Source organism: Rhopilema esculentum, chromosome 10 (genome assembly GCF_057945365.1).
Source record: "Rhopilema esculentum isolate cy_ngs chromosome 10, ASM5794536v1, whole genome shotgun sequence".
In the NCBI taxonomy this organism is placed as follows: Eukaryota; Metazoa; Cnidaria; class Scyphozoa; order Rhizostomeae; family Rhizostomatidae; genus Rhopilema; species Rhopilema esculentum.
The window spans coordinates 14,833,678-14,848,784 of NC_142824.1; the positions used below are offsets into that span (position 1 = coordinate 14,833,678).

The following is a 15,107-nucleotide window of genomic DNA, read 5'->3' on the forward strand; positions in this document are numbered from 1 at the left end:
TTTGAAAATCATTTCAACAACAAATGTTTGTCAATACTTTAGGTACTTAGTATTTGAACTACATTAGCACTTGAAACAATTTCTGGGCTAATGTAGTTCAATTTGCCCAGTTGCCCAGTTCAAAGTTGCCCAGTTCATACGCCGCATTTCTGCCGCAGCGAATTAAATTGACAAGGCTGAAAAAGTTTAAGTGTCAATTAAATGCGGCAGAAATACGGCGTCTGAAACCAAACAAGAATTTACTAATTTAATGCGGCACAAATGCGGCAGCTCTGCCGCATTTAAATATTAACTTCGGCAGAAATTCGGGTTGGTTTCAGACGCCGCATTCCTGCCGAAGCGAATTAGAAGAAATTTGTGATTAATCTTGATTTTGAATGATTGAAGGGTGATTAAATTACAACACGCATGCGTGTATACTTGTGGCGCCAAAATTCCATTAGTTCCTTGTCGGTTGAAATGGCTGCGTTCCGAACTAAACTCCCATCGTTTTTACGTGGAAATCAAGAATTAGAGGATAGCGACAGCCTATCAGATCAAAGTTACCCAAAAGGCCAAACAGTTACAGAAAATCATGCTTTTATTAGCTCCTCAATGTTATGGGGGAAATTTTTAGCAACAAAATTTCCCCAAAGGCGCTCTACAATGATGCAAGAAACTTCGTTTACAATCATGCAAACAGTGGATGTACCTAAACCCGTAAGTTCAGCAATGGTATGCAGATAGTCTCCTCTTGCAAGTCTGTAAAGACAAACAGCCAGACGTGCTGCTGGGGAAACAGGATTCTCTGCAGAAGTTTCTTTCTCCAAACCATTTTTAATTTCGCCAAGAATAAATGCGAAAGTCGCCTTTGTTACTCTGAAATTTTTTTTAATGGATCCTCTGTTGTCTCCTGCATGTTCGAAGTGATGGCCTACAGAGATTCTGATTGTTTGTCATCAACAATATTATTTGGAACCACATCATTGATAGTAACTGCCGTCGACGCAAAATAGTCAGAAAAAAATGTTCAACTTCGTTCGACTAGTACGCTTTCTTCGACTTTTGGCACTCATGTTGTTTGTGAGGGCAAAAAGAATTTCTATGAATTTGTTTCTTGGCGCCATTTTTGGCCATTTTTGTTGTCAGGAAGAATAACGTACAGAAGCGCTGCGCAGGACATCAATCGCGTGGCCTGGGACCACATTAAATGCGACGATTTTAATTCGGCGTCTGAAACAAAATCCTAATTTCGGAGAACTATTGCCGCACTACTGCCGCCTTTGATTGTATTTAATTCGCTGCGGCAGAAATGCGGCGTATGAACTGGGCCTTATATGAAAGGAAAATTTTTTTCACTATCAGAGCGATCGCTCGAGTAAGATAAATCATGCGAGCGATGGGCCACTCGCGTGGGCTATTTCTTAAGAAAAGGATTGAAATCATACAAATGTTCTTTATCAAATAACTAATTGTTCCATTATTTAGAATATTTAAATCTTATACACTTTCAAAATATCCAATAAGCATCTTTTGTATATTACCAATAAATTTCCTAAATATTTAAAGGATTTATCTGTTAGTGAAATAAGAATCAAGGAGAGTAGAAAGGTACTGTTTCAGCACCCCATGGGTAAGAATGATGCAAACAAACTTTTGTAAAAGATAACAGCAAGCTAAATTACACTCACTGACAGGGTGTCTGACAACAGAAGTGCTCAGGGGCAGGGTGCCATCATCTCCGCTTGTTTGCAAACGATAAGGACCTAGTCAATATACAATATTTTGTGCATAGCCTGCAATCAGGTCAATTGCCCTCTTCCCCACTGTTTTACAACATACATCAGGGCACTATGACTGATGCAAGTCTCACAATTCTGTTTTCCTATTTCCAAATGAAAATATATTTTTGATGCGTTTATATAGATAAGAAAAGGTAACTTTCATTGTGTCGAAAAATCCCAAGTTTGTTTGTTGATGTGTTGCTTCATCTTTATTAGCATTCTGTGCATCCTCTTCATTCGGAGGGCTTTTCATTTGCTCTTGCATTTTTGCAATATCTTCTTTTGAATACATATCCATGCCAGGCATTCCAGGCATTGATCTGGAAATGAAAGAAGAAGGGTTGTTATAAACGAAGGAGAAATGAGCCAGTTTGTTTCAAAATGCTAAATGTTGGAGTCAAATATTATTGTTTATAAACTGTTTATTACAATATAAAGAAATGACTTGTAATAACTTGCCAAGTTATAATAATAAAGCAACCTGGGATGCTGATGAAATGAATTCATTAAAATTATTGTTGTACCTTGCCTCCCCCTTCAAACTGAGCAATGATCTTGGTTTTAAAATGTCACCTTGGCATTCTATTTCATCTGGAATCTACTGAAACGTTTTTACTTTATATGGTATTCTATAGGAGTTTTTGCCATGTAGGGGTGAATTATCGGAAAGAAATACCTTACCAACTATACTAACTGCAACCCCTAGAGCACAATAGCTAGCACAGGACATGCAAAAGCAGACCATTTTCTTTTAATGATCTTGATGCTTACAAAGTAGAAGTTGGTATATTACTTAATAAAAAACACCTCAAAACGTTTTGTTAATTCTAAACGCTCTTAATACCAATTCGTCTCTTACCTTTAGGGAACAGCAACCTATGCTACTCCATCAACACAAGGGTTTTGGCTTTTTCACCTGTATACTGACAATAATATGTTTACAATCATATAATTTAGAATGCACCCCATATAATTTTGGGTCTAGCAATTGCTGGTAACATACTATCAATTATTACAATACCACTACTCACTTCATTTGCTTCATCATATCATATGCCCTCTTTTCGTCTTCAGTCATGGGTACAAAAATTTCATCTTCTCTTTTCCCAGGCTTAAACTTGGGCAGTTTCTGTGTACAGATGCCAGTCATTTCATAGCAAACTTTGTTTATCAACTGTGAAAGTGACAACTGGTCTTGCCATAAAAACTCTCCTAAATCGGTATCAATGTCTCCAATGCTTTCCTCGCAGGCTTTGGAAATTGTCTTGCATTCCTGTTTGCATCGGCTAGGTGACTTGTTCTCAACTAACTTTAAACCACTTGGTTGCTCTTCTATATCATATCTAGATATCCATTCTCCTTGCTTTTTATCAGGATTGCATGACGCTTCCACAATACTGAGAATTTCATCTTCATCTACCTAGATTTAATAGATGCTAAATTAGTTCTGCTTCAAGTTCATTTGATGACCAACTAGTTTATATGATACATGACAAATGTATCACACGGGTATATCCTCAGAAATAAACCTAAAAATGAGATAAAAGCCTGATATCCTTTCAATAAAATGAAATGCTAGATGCAACTTTAGACTCAACTTGTGTGCATTTCTACCAAAGATACATGTTCACAATTTTGTGGAGAATTGGATTGACTTATCATAAATTTTGTGCATCTTTCAGGCCTTTTCATAAGAAAAAGCTCATGTGAGTGGCCCAGCACTCGTGTGATTCTCTTGTGCGAGTGACCGCTCTAAATATAAAAGTAATAATGAACAATGCTGAAAGCATCCATAATGTTTATGAAAGCTGTATGATCCTGTTATAAGGTACTTTTCTGTAGGTCATATCAAATGAAAATGAGCTCTATTGTTGTTTTGCATTACAAGAAAGATTAAATACTCAATATAAACATGCTCCCTTTAAAAATTTTATGTTCATCATGAAGGTCATAAGACGTTATTGCCAGATGATCGCGAAATGCTGTTCAAAACCCCAAATGCCTATGGTATTCATAAACATTTGCAGTGGAATTGACTTTCAATTGCATTTTTCCATTGAGATGTGGTTAATTCAGCTTACTCGTATTTTCTTGTGTTTCGATATACTGACTTTGTATTGTCTATGTCACTCGCTTGGGTCACCAAAGGTGACTAGAAATGTGTTAATTGATGAGACATTTATTCCTCACCATTTACCGGTTTGTGTGAGCAAGCAAACGCTGACGTGGTTCAGTTTGCATGAGTGCTAAATGCAATTGGGAGTGTTGATCAAGTCAAACCAAAATGCCTAAGCTTTAAAACCTTTAGCACAATTTTTCATAAATAAATATGGGTTGCAATTATCTAGATGCTTTCTCTATGCAACAGTCAGCAAAGTCTGACAGATGAATACACATGTCAAGAGTAATGCTGCATGCTGGAACTTGTATTTGCAGACCAAAATTCCCTGGTACTGTCTTGTGGAAACTTTGGCTTGCATATGCTATATAATTTGTCAAAGGAAGTTTGCAGATATGGGAGTGACGTAGAGGATGCCTGTGCTGCGATGTGAGAATGTTGTGGAATGAATGAGAAGGAAAAATTAGCATAAATAGGCCTAAGCTTAGTCACTACACACTCGGTGGGTAGGGTTGTGGAGAGGTGATCCATGTGTCTGGGGTCTGCCAAGACCAAACTTCCACATAGAGTCTTGGGTGCATTTCATGTCAAGTGTACACTGAAGGCCCACTGGAAACCTGAGTGTACGGGATCTTTGAGCCTAAGTACATGGAATGCACCCTGGCATAGAGTGAGGGAAGTCACCAGTTCTCTTTCATTAAGACAAAGGAGTCACGAGGCCTGGTTGCATCAAGAGGAGGGACCAGGACATCCATCTTTGAATATTGCTCAACAGGGATCTAAAACTAACTTTTTCTGCATGAAACAATGTATGGTGAATAGAGGATCTGTCAAATATCCTGTTTAAAAAAATTTCGAAATCAGCTTTTCTAATCAATTATTCAAATAATATATTTTAAATTTTGCAGCCTGATGTGTATGTCTAATCTTAATCCTGTAGAAAATCGACTTGAAGAGATTACAGCAAGCTTTGACGTCATTTGACTAATTCTGTTCGGTCAAAACAAAAACATTTAATTCAACTGTTTAAGATTCACCAACAAGTAGAACTCGTCAGCAGACGAGCTTAAGGCAAAAAATATTCGTTCTTACCTTTTTGCCCTTTGCAGATGCTTCATCTCGCGATAGAGACACCTCATGTTTGATGTGTTTTAGAGCTCTTTGACAGACACTACAGCGAATAAAAGGAATGTCGAAACTGGAAGCAAAATACTTTTTAGAACCTTGAGGAATTTGGCCAAACACACATGCAAAAAGGTGCAGAAAAAAGAATGTACTTCCGAAAATAGCTGATACTGCAGAAACCATCGTTTGTCTTATACTAATTTACTCTATCATACCCTATCATTTACTCCTTCAAAAGCATCTTTTGTTTCCATACCAAGCCACATAGCCTAATCACCGTGAGGTTACCGCAATTTGCAAATGAACTCGTAACGGTTAATGGTATCGAGGCCATTCCTACATGGCTCATATCGCATTGCGGATCGAAAACGTTGCTGAAGCTATTGTGGATGGATTCCTTGTCACTTGCTCTTAGTTTAACAAGAAAGGTTTAAAATTTTAGCGGCAATGGAAACTGTTATTGAGCAACAGCGTCGCTACCACGAGGAAAGGGAACGGATTCTTGATGCAATGACCCAAGAATCATTATTGAAGAAGCAAACATTAAAAGAGCAAATAAACTCAGATCATAGAAGTCGTGTTTTGCTAGATAGATATTGTGATATATCAGAGAAACTGGGAAATATTTATGAAGATAAAGATGGATTGAGAAAAGAGGAGATCAACTCAATTGCAGGTCCAAATGAATTTGCAGAATTTTATGGACGATTGAGATTGATCAAGGAATACCATCGTAAATACCCGAATGAGGTTGCTGAGCCTATGCAGATGGAGTTTCTAAAGTAAGAAATTTAGTCTATAAAAACAGCGTAATATCAATCCTCTGTTATGTGGTCTTGTGCAACTTGCTTCATAATACCACATCCTATAAAATCTGTTTAGTATCTCGCAGCCAATATTATATTATTGGAATGGACACATATAAGCAATAAAAGTTATAGGAAAAGACTAGTAACTGTTTGTATCAAACTGGAAAACTCGTCTTCCACAAAATCTTGACCATGTGCACATCTATCACCTTGAGGTGCTTTTCAAATTTGCCAAGCAAAATTCCTTGATAATGGCATTCAACACTGAAAGTATCAATTATATAATTTTTGTTATTTATCCATTTTGAGTGTATCAAATGATGTTGATTAAATTTGCTTTTAAAAAGGTTATAGTTTACAGGTCCTGCTCATCAATTCTAGACAGTAGAGCTCAATCTATGATGCATAATGATCCGATTTGCATTTCGTGAGTTTTTGAGATCTCAGGAAATGCACAAGCTAATACCCAGGAGAGCAAGAGTGCACTTGTGACACATTTGAGCATTTACCAAATTTTTTAGTGATTCTTGAGTTTGTTCATAATTTTCCATTTGGTCTCTATCCAGTTGGTATAAATTTTCCCTCACAGGGAAATTCAATGATTGAAAGTTGAATATCCAGTAGGCCGGATGATCTGGCACTGGATCGCTGATTTTTTTAAAATCCGGCTCCGGCCAGATTTTTTCCGAAATCCGGTGAGTTGCCAGATTTTCCAGAACTTAACAAGATCAACAATAAAACAAGCACCTTAAAAAGAGAGTTGAAATGAAAGTGCTTGTCATCACGAAACAGGAAGACTGGATGATATATTTCACAAATTTGGTCCAGGGTTGCGAGATTGGTTTTTTAGGCCAAATTTTTCATTTTTGGTTTTTAGATTAAGATTGCCTGGAAAAATTGTCGTTTGCTTACTACTTAAATTTGACCTTGTTGGCCTTTTCTGCAGAACATCTAAAATTAATGAGTAATTACTAAATTCATGGAATAATTAGTAGTTAACTACAAAGTGTTAACCAAATTTCAAATTTCATCACCTAACCTAAATATTATCTTGATTTTAGAAAAGGGTTTTGGAAAAAAGTAAGATTCTTATCTTAGTTAAGAAATTATCTAACATGCACAAGCATAGAAAAATAACCAGTGCCGATTGTCGATCGATTCTTGAGAAAGTTTTTGATTTGACCTTTTTATGAGCATTTTGGCTAAAATTGCTCACCAGTCTAGCCTCCATTGTTCTCTGCTCACCAGTCTAGCGCTTGTTTGTCAAAAATTCAATCTGGCAACTCAAATGGGTCTCTTTGATTATCTCGCTATACATTTTTTCACAAAGTGGCTCAAACCTTTAATTAGTGAAAAATCCATAAATGGCCAGATTATCTGATAAAATCCGGCCTGATATTCCACGAAGAAATCCGGTAAATCCGGTTCCGGCCGGATTCTGAAAATCCTGATCCGGTACACCCCGAGGTCTAGGGGGCCTCAAAAAGGTAAATTGGTTTAAAAGATTGAAAGAAAACAAAAACAAGGATTATTCTGGAATATATTTTAAGCTAGACTTAAAGGTGTGGTCACAAATATTTTCTGCTTCCATTGCTTGCTTGGCCATATCAATTTAGCCCTAGGCCTTGGAAACTCAATTTCAAATGACAAACTTTTTTCAATCTTTAGCAAGCAAATTTAGAAAGTCATTTTGCAATCTTTAAAAAAGAAGTAATTTTAAGCCACACCCAAAAGCAAACCCAACCATGCTTGTCACATGGGCATGCAAGAGTAAACCTAATAATTTAAAGAAAAATCCTCCGGAGTGCAGCTGCCATGGAATTCATACTGGATAATTACAAGCAAGCATTATCTTTTTTTAAGAATGTACTTGTCTATTCAAGATGCAAATATTTGCGTAACTCTGCAAATAGTAAGCTGCTTATACTTTTAAGAAAATAGATATATAATATATTCTGCTGAAAATTGAAACAAGACCTAAAAAGGAAACAAGATTTGGTCATTATTTTTAATCATAGAGTTAGGAAAACTAAGACAAGTACTTGGTTGATCAAATGACTCAAAGCTTCCCCAGGTCTGGAAATTTTCAGCTAATCATTATTATGATTGAGAGATTCAAAAATCTTGTTGTTTTGTAGAAAAACTGTCAAAACTGATGCTGCTTTGAAAACAGTTCAAACAATTTTTTAAGTAATAACTGTTTCCCAACAAAATTTTGAAATAAGTTGCTAAACATTTGTTTAAAGCATGTTTTTATTGCACAAGTTTTACTACAGAGTTTGTCCACAATTCTGTAAAAGTCTTCTTGGAGGCCATAGGTGCTTTAGTTTAATCAAAAATTTGAAAGTTTGCCGATAATACTTTGAAATCAAATAACAATAAAAGAAATGCATAAAACAAGGAGATGCAAATCCATTGAAAATGTATTTTCTATGCATGGAAATTTTCTTTAATTACTCCCGATTGGATTTTACAGAAATGCCTTTCATCTTTTTTAAACCTAAATAAATCAGGTAGAAAATCTAAACCTGTTTAGCCATCATATTGTCACTAAGCAATCAGTACTCTGATTATAATGTTTCCATTGCACAGAAATTATCTCAAACAGTAGTCGGCAGTCATTATGGTCATTTTCATTGTTATGGTTATTTTCATTGTTATGATGATCATGATTTATAGCGAAACATTGTTTGTAAAAAGTTTTTCTGGTGATTTTCTCTTGGTAGATTGAAAGACATGAGAGAGAAATCTGCAGAAGACCAAGATCTACTTCCAGATTTCACAGACGAAGAAGGTTGTGGCAAATACCTTGATCTGCATGAAGTTTATACTCTCTACCTTAACCTGAAAGGAATAGAATCCATTGATTACCTTACATTTCTTGCAATCTTTGACCGCTTGTTTGATATTCCAAAAGAGAAAAAGTCACAAGATTACCGTAAATACCTGGAAACCCTACTTGATTATTTATATGACTACATATCAAGAGCCAAACCATTGCTGAACATTGAGAAAGAAATGAAGGATGCTGTTAATGAATTTGAGGAAAGCTGGGAAAAGGGGACATTCCCTGGCTGGCCTAAAGAAAGTAGCAGTGTCCTCACACACACAGGTGCCCATTTGGATTTGTCAGCTTTTTCATCTGCAGAAGAACTTATGTCACTTGGCTTGGATCGTCTGAAATCAGCATTACAGGCATTGGGCTTAAAATGCGGAGGAACTTTGGAAGAAAGAGCCCAAAGACTATTTTTGACTAAAGGAAAGTCATTGGAATCATTGGACCCATCATTGTTTGCTAAGTCAAAAAGAAAAGGCAAGGCTACTGATTATGTGCAAAAACAAAAGGAGATTGCCATGCTTGAATCACAGGTAACTCATTTACTCGCTTTGTGTTGTTAGAGCATTATGCCCAGATATTATTTTCTATTTTAGTATTGATATTTAGAACAGGACTGATTTGCAGTTTATTTTATGAAATTTAAAACTGAATGGCATGTAGAAAGTTGAAACATGAATTTAATATGAATTTAGAACTTGAGGGAAGCAAGTCTTCTGTTTTCTTTATGTATTTTAATAGCTTCAGTTGCTCCATGTCAACAACTTCATTTTCATTCCTCCAGCTTTGAATACTTGGGTTGTTTTCTATGGCTTTTAGATATACAGTAACCATGTCAAACTTTTTAAAGAGGAATTTCAATTTTCTTCCAATGTGCATTTTAATATAAATGTTAAAAGCTTGATATCTAAAGGCTTATTTAATTTTCTGTTTTGCTACTTGTCGTATTTGAAAACTTTTGTTTCAAATAAACATAAAGCTGACCTTAAACCTTAATATTTAGAATACTTACCTTACTTATTTAGAATATTTACTTACTTATTAGAAAACCTTACTTATTTTAAAATAAACATTATGTTGCTTTGTGAATAAAACAGGATGTATTTAGATTTACCAATTGCAAGAAAAAGAATATAATCTACTTTCTGGAATTTTTCTAATCTTTCTGATGAATGCTTTTGTAGCAAAAAATCATTTTAATTTGAAAATTGCATAATTTATATATAATTTTATGTCCATGCTGCACTGCCATTTGGTATTGTCTCCTAAGCAAGGTAATTGTTTAAGTAATGAACTATAGACACTGGGATGAAATATTTCAAATGGTCTTGCTCATATTTTTCTTTCTAAGGTAGCATCTATTCAGATATTGCTTTTGCCTTTGAAATGTTCGCTAGTTATTAAGAATGTTTATTGAATTAAATCTGGAACACTAGACAAAACAATATTTTAGATTTCAATTTAAAGTACTCTGAGAAGATGTACATTGATAGAATTTTTGGCAAGATATTGATTGATAAAAAATACAATTAGGAGGAGGAATTATCTTACCACGAGTAAGCCTCCTGCCAAGGTGATGTGTTGCATGAAAGTAGGCAAAGTACTCAATTCTTTGTCATATTAGCTTTAAGGAGATCACAGTTATGAAGAAAAAAACTGTGGACTCACAATAGAACATGTTTTATGAAATTATAAGGCTTAGTTGAAATAAACACTTTTTGTCAAAATGAAGTAGTCTTTGCATTGATTTAAAAGGAAAAATGATAACTTGAGACAAGTTTTTCAATGGTAAGATGCCTGCCATAATTGCTTGAAACAACAAATATCTTTTGTATTTTTCTGATTATTTTTATTTCCTACCCCACCTCCCCCCCTCCCTCAAAACAGTCAGCACAAGTCACACAAAAACATACTTCTTTGCCTCCTATGTCATTTTCTAGTACCAAACCTGCATTGTTCCAGCGGGTGATGGTTGAATTCGACCTTGTAAGTTGACTTAATACTCGGAAATTTTTCAGTAGTAATTGTGTCTGTTGCTCTGGTGGAAGCAAATTGCTACGTTTTCATATTTTGTTTTTCTTTAGACTTATAAACTTGTTGAGATATTGGGTGAGGAGCGACAGGCAACACGTGAAAACGTGGAAAGAAAGCAGGCTCGTACATCTGATGAGCTAGAAGAAGATGAAGACGCAGAGGGTGCAGGAAATGACGAGTCTGATGATGAAGAAGAGCAAGTTCTTTACAATCCTAAAAACCTTCCTCTGGGTAAGTTTAGATATTAATTAAGGGGAGGTGTTTCCTTATTTATGGAAACATTTATACAGTTCATGCAGAAATAGAGGTTTGGGAGTTAAAGGATGTATTGGAAAGTCCTTAAGGTAGGTAATTGCGATCTTATGGTGTATAACAGAAAGGTTCCATTTTACCATGGTTGTCACTTTCTATTCATTCCATTGAAAGTAGAATGCTAAGCCTCTACCACCCCCCCCCCCTACCACCCCCTCATTTAAATCCACATTAAAAGTTGTCTTAGAAAAGCTGGAGGGCTACCTTCCTCCTTAGGGTTAGGGACGTCCTGACCGGGTGTGTGGGGTTTTCATTCCCCCTTCCAACGGTAGCTTAGGGTTTTAATCCGTTCATGGAAAGAAACTTTTTAGGAAATTCAGAGACCTTCGCTTTTTAAAATCAATACTGAATGAGGCAATAATCAGTGCTCCATTTGATATTCGCTCGAAGGTAAACGACACCGTTAAAGTCAGAACGGCGCGCCATTACTTGGTTTACCGAAACAAGAATCGATATTTCTATCTCAGTGAGTTTTCATTTCGTAACAAAAGAGGTCTCTTACTTGCTATTGATCAGTTGTACTAATTTGACACGCTTCTCTAATTTAAACAGTTGCTAATGAATAGCGCAACACACTATCTGTAATAATTTCAAGATTTCTTTTTGACACAAAATCTAAAACCAGGTTACCACGTTAAAATGCATCTAAGACACAAGACTTTTAAGTATAGTTGCTTTGATTCAGGAATCGTTACTTTTCAACTGTTTTAGCCTCAAGCTTTTTAATAGAATTTGTTTCGGCCTTATTCATAAAAGTTACAGCGGGGCAGCTGTTTTTAGTTTAGTTCAAAAATTTTGAAATGAAAGTGTATATATAGATACGATGGAGTTTTCCTGACGTAACTGGTTCTAGGAAAGGATGACAATTTTCGATGAAAGGTCCGTCGAGAGTATGACACTTTGATAGACCGAACATTTTCAGTGGTAAAAGTCGTTTACGTTCAGTATCAGTTTGGTTATGAATGTATCGTCCTTTGAGTAGAGATACGATACTAGGTGAAGTTTCATAAGTACCTAAGCAACTTAATTGGATTCTGCCTTTTTAGGTTGGGATGGTAAGCCAATACCATACTGGCTCTATAAACTGCATGGCTTAAATATCTACTACAACTGTGAAATCTGTGGCAATTTTAAATACCGTGGTCCCAAGGCCTTTCAGCGACATTTCGCAGAATGGCGACATGCACATGGGATGCGTTGCCTCGGGATACCGAACACTGCTCATTTCGCCAACGTCACTTTAATCGAGGATGCACTGGCCCTTTGGGACAAGCTCAAAGACTCAAAAGCACGCGAACGTTGGCAGCCTGATCAAGAGGAGGAATTTGAAGATTCTTCTGGTAATGTGGTCAGCAAAAAGGTTTACGACGACCTTCAAAGACAGGGACTCTTGTAGCGTTTTATCAAGCATATAGGCGACATTTGTGGCATTAAGTACATGCAGTTTTAATTAGGGATAACTGACTTGAAAAGTAGCTGAGTCGAGTAAACTAACTTTACTTACGGTTTTATGAAACAAAATTTGAACAGCCTCCGACCTTTTTCTTCTTTTCTTTCTTAAAAAGAAGAGGTGATAGTTTTTTTGTTTGGAGGCCTGGATATACTCCAGTGTTGCCGTAAAAATTCTTGCATTTAAGTCAAATGGTAATTATTTCTGACCATAAAGGAGAACATTGAACAACTCTTTGTATGAAAGATTTACCAAACCATGATGCGACAATATCGCATTTACATTTTCGAAAAGACTACGTCAGTTTACATCGTAAGTATTGCAGAGCAGAAGATAGTGCTCCGGTCTTCAACACCATCATTTGTTGGGCATATCACTTGTTTGTGATTTTTGATATTTTTGGGCCTTTATTTTTGGGCGATGTACTAGATTAAAAGGTAAAGTACAATTTATTTTTAAAGGGTTCCTATGCAACTCTAACAAAGTTTCATGGAATTTTACTGCATCGACTTACCGATTTGCAGTTTGAGCAAATCATATATAGAAGTAAGAGAATTAAATGCTTAGCGAAAAACGAGGAAAATTTGACAATGACGAAATTTTATTCTATTCCACGTTTTGACCACTGAAATTGTATTTTCATTCCAGATTCGATTGCATTTCAACAGAATAAGTTGCTGAGTTATACTGACTCAGGCATGTGAAATATAAAAGCTCAAACTGCTCATATTTGTTTTATTATAAAAACAAAGTTTAATGGAATGCAAGCATTAAAAATTTGTAACAGTTACGAATATATCTATTATACCAAGAGAAAATAAGAATACTAAGATAGTTCGCGTTTTCTAAGGTTTTGTTTGTCCTTTTCAGAGGCGAAGTTACGAAGTGATCGATTTTTGATTAATCGAACTATTATTATGGATGTTATTTCAGTTTACATTAAGAAGAGAATAGGAAATTTCTCGGCTGACGTGAAATTTGGTCCTCAAAAGTGCCCGGTCTATCTAAAACTACCCTGGATCGGTAACAGCTCCCTACGTTTTGAAAGCCAAATAAAACAGGCCATAACAAATTGTTTCTTCGCGGTCAACCCACGTGTTGTTTATAGTATAAAAAAGGCCCTTCCGTCCATTCAAAAGGACTGCGTTCCTGCCACACAAAAAAGTTCTGTTGTTTATGAATTCACGTGCCAGTGCGATTCTGGCTACGTAGGACGCACTACCTAAAGATTGGAGGATAGAATAAAACAACATGTTCCGCCTAGTATTAGAAACAAAAGTCGTCCCCAAAGAGAACAGCCACCTCGGTCTTGCAAATCTAAAATTACAACAAAAACCTGCGATTCTGCTATCGGGCAGCATTTACTGGAAAACCCAGATTGTGCAAAAAACTATAATGGCGACATTTTTCGGATTATTGGCAAAGCCCGATCATCGTTCCACCTAGCAGTTTTGGAATCTATCTACATAAGCACGAAAAAACCGCTACTGTGTAGACAAAAGGAGTTCGTTTTCACCTTAGAACTCCATTGGTAACATTCTCAATAGGCAAGCGGCACTGATTGGTCAACCTCAACATTCATGTGCTCGTGTTTCTGATTGGCCTATTACGATCCACAACTGGGTATATATATTTCCTAGCGTAGAGTCTATGTTCTGACGTTTTAAACTCTGAAGAGTGTCAGACGAAAAGCTTTAGTTTACTGAATGTTTGCTTTTTTCAAAGCCATATGCGTTCTATTGTTCAAACGCTCAAACAATGGGTACTACTACTTCAATCAAAATGGTTTCCTCACTGCCACTGCAGATAACAAATTAAAACAGCCCACCTTCGTTCGATGGAATATTTAAACCTCTTGCGATTAGGCGCCAAAACCCACGTGACCTTTAAAAGTTTAGGCCATCATGGCAGTCATTTTTGTGCTTCTTGCCAAAACTAATTGGCCCATATAGCCTTAGCCGTGGAAAATACAATCTTGAAAGCTTTCAAGTCAGCAATATCATGTTATATAGTAGCATTAATTGCTTTTGCAATGGGACTTTGGTGAATATTGAAGCAAAATATTCAATTTCAAGTGGTAGTGCTCAACCTGCCTTCAAACGTTGTTTGGTTATTTGCTTTTGCCGTCGTCACACCACCTGTTCTTAACCATGAAAAGGCAAGTTTAAAATGTACATGCATTGATGGAATGAGAAAAATGTAGTAGCCTTTCTTGGTGAGCACAAAAAACGCATAATTTGGGCCAAATTTGATTTGAAGAAACACAGTACAGTTTTACCAACAAACTGTTTCGAATACCAACTTTTTTACCCTTCGGTGTAAAACATTGGCTTTATATTTTATTACATAATCTATCTGGCAATTTATTAAAAATCTTACTGCAATGGCTACTCTTGTGTCATCGATAACCGGCGGGGGCTCTCAATAAAGGTAGAGTCGAAAACCTATCCCCCTCTACCAATAAGCAGCAATTCTTGGGCGGGGTTAGGAGTTGACAAAACGAAAGGAAGCTAAGCAATATTTTAAAAAAAAAACAAACCTGTCTCAAGTTTAAGGCAAAACTACCTTTTAAAAAAAACACACTATCAGAGAATGACAAAAGCAATCATTGTCCGAATTGAATATGATCAAATATAAATGGCAAAAGAAAGCAATAATT

The 15,107-nt window shown here is 36.1% G+C and overlaps 2 protein-coding genes across 2 annotated transcripts; one reads left to right on the forward strand and one right to left on the reverse strand.

The window, feature by feature from the left end:
• Nucleotides 1–1,432: 1,432 nt before the first annotated feature.
• On the reverse strand, nt 1,433–5,308 carry LOC135692002 (uncharacterized). Its single transcript, XM_065210021.2, has 3 exons — nt 4,975–5,308; nt 2,795–3,183; nt 1,433–2,083 (listed from the first exon to the last, which is right to left on the reverse strand). The coding sequence occupies exons 1-3, from the start codon at nt 5,188–5,190 to the stop codon at nt 1,849–1,851; spliced, it is 840 nt and encodes a 279-aa protein (XP_065066093.2). The 5' UTR covers nt 5,191–5,308; the 3' UTR covers nt 1,433–1,848.
• Nucleotides 5,309–5,337: 29 nt separating this feature from the next.
• Nucleotides 5,338–13,276, forward strand: LOC135691994 (splicing factor 3A subunit 3). Its single transcript, XM_065210012.2, has 4 exons — nt 5,338–5,789; nt 8,543–9,185; nt 10,737–10,917; nt 12,045–13,276. The coding sequence occupies exons 1-4, from the start codon at nt 5,455–5,457 to the stop codon at nt 12,392–12,394; spliced, it is 1,509 nt and encodes a 502-aa protein (XP_065066084.2). The 5' UTR covers nt 5,338–5,454; the 3' UTR covers nt 12,395–13,276.
• Nucleotides 13,277–15,107: the final 1,831 nt, after the last annotated feature.

Excerpts from the sequence above, each read along its gene's own strand:
- LOC135691994 (XM_065210012.2), top strand. The coding sequence starts at position 5,455 with ATGGAAACTGTTATTGAGCAACAGCGTCGCTACCACGAGGAAAGGGAA. Across the intron at positions 9,186-10,736 it reads TTGCCATGCTTGAATCACAG|ACTTATAAACTTGTTGAGAT; the intron begins GTAACTCATTTA and ends GTTTTTCTTTAG. Across the intron at positions 10,918-12,044 it reads TCCTAAAAACCTTCCTCTGG|GTTGGGATGGTAAGCCAATA; the intron begins GTAAGTTTAGAT and ends CTGCCTTTTTAG.
- LOC135692002 (XM_065210021.2), bottom strand. The coding sequence starts at position 5,190 with ATGGTTTCTGCAGTATCAGCTATTTTCGGAAGTACATTCTTTTTTCTG. Across the intron at positions 3,184-4,974 it reads CATCTGCAAAGGGCAAAAAG|GTAGATGAAGATGAAATTCT; the intron begins GTAAGAACGAAT and ends TATTAAATCTAG. Across the intron at positions 2,084-2,794 it reads GATATGATGAAGCAAATGAA|ATCAATGCCTGGAATGCCTG; the intron begins GTGAGTAGTGGT and ends TTTCATTTCCAG.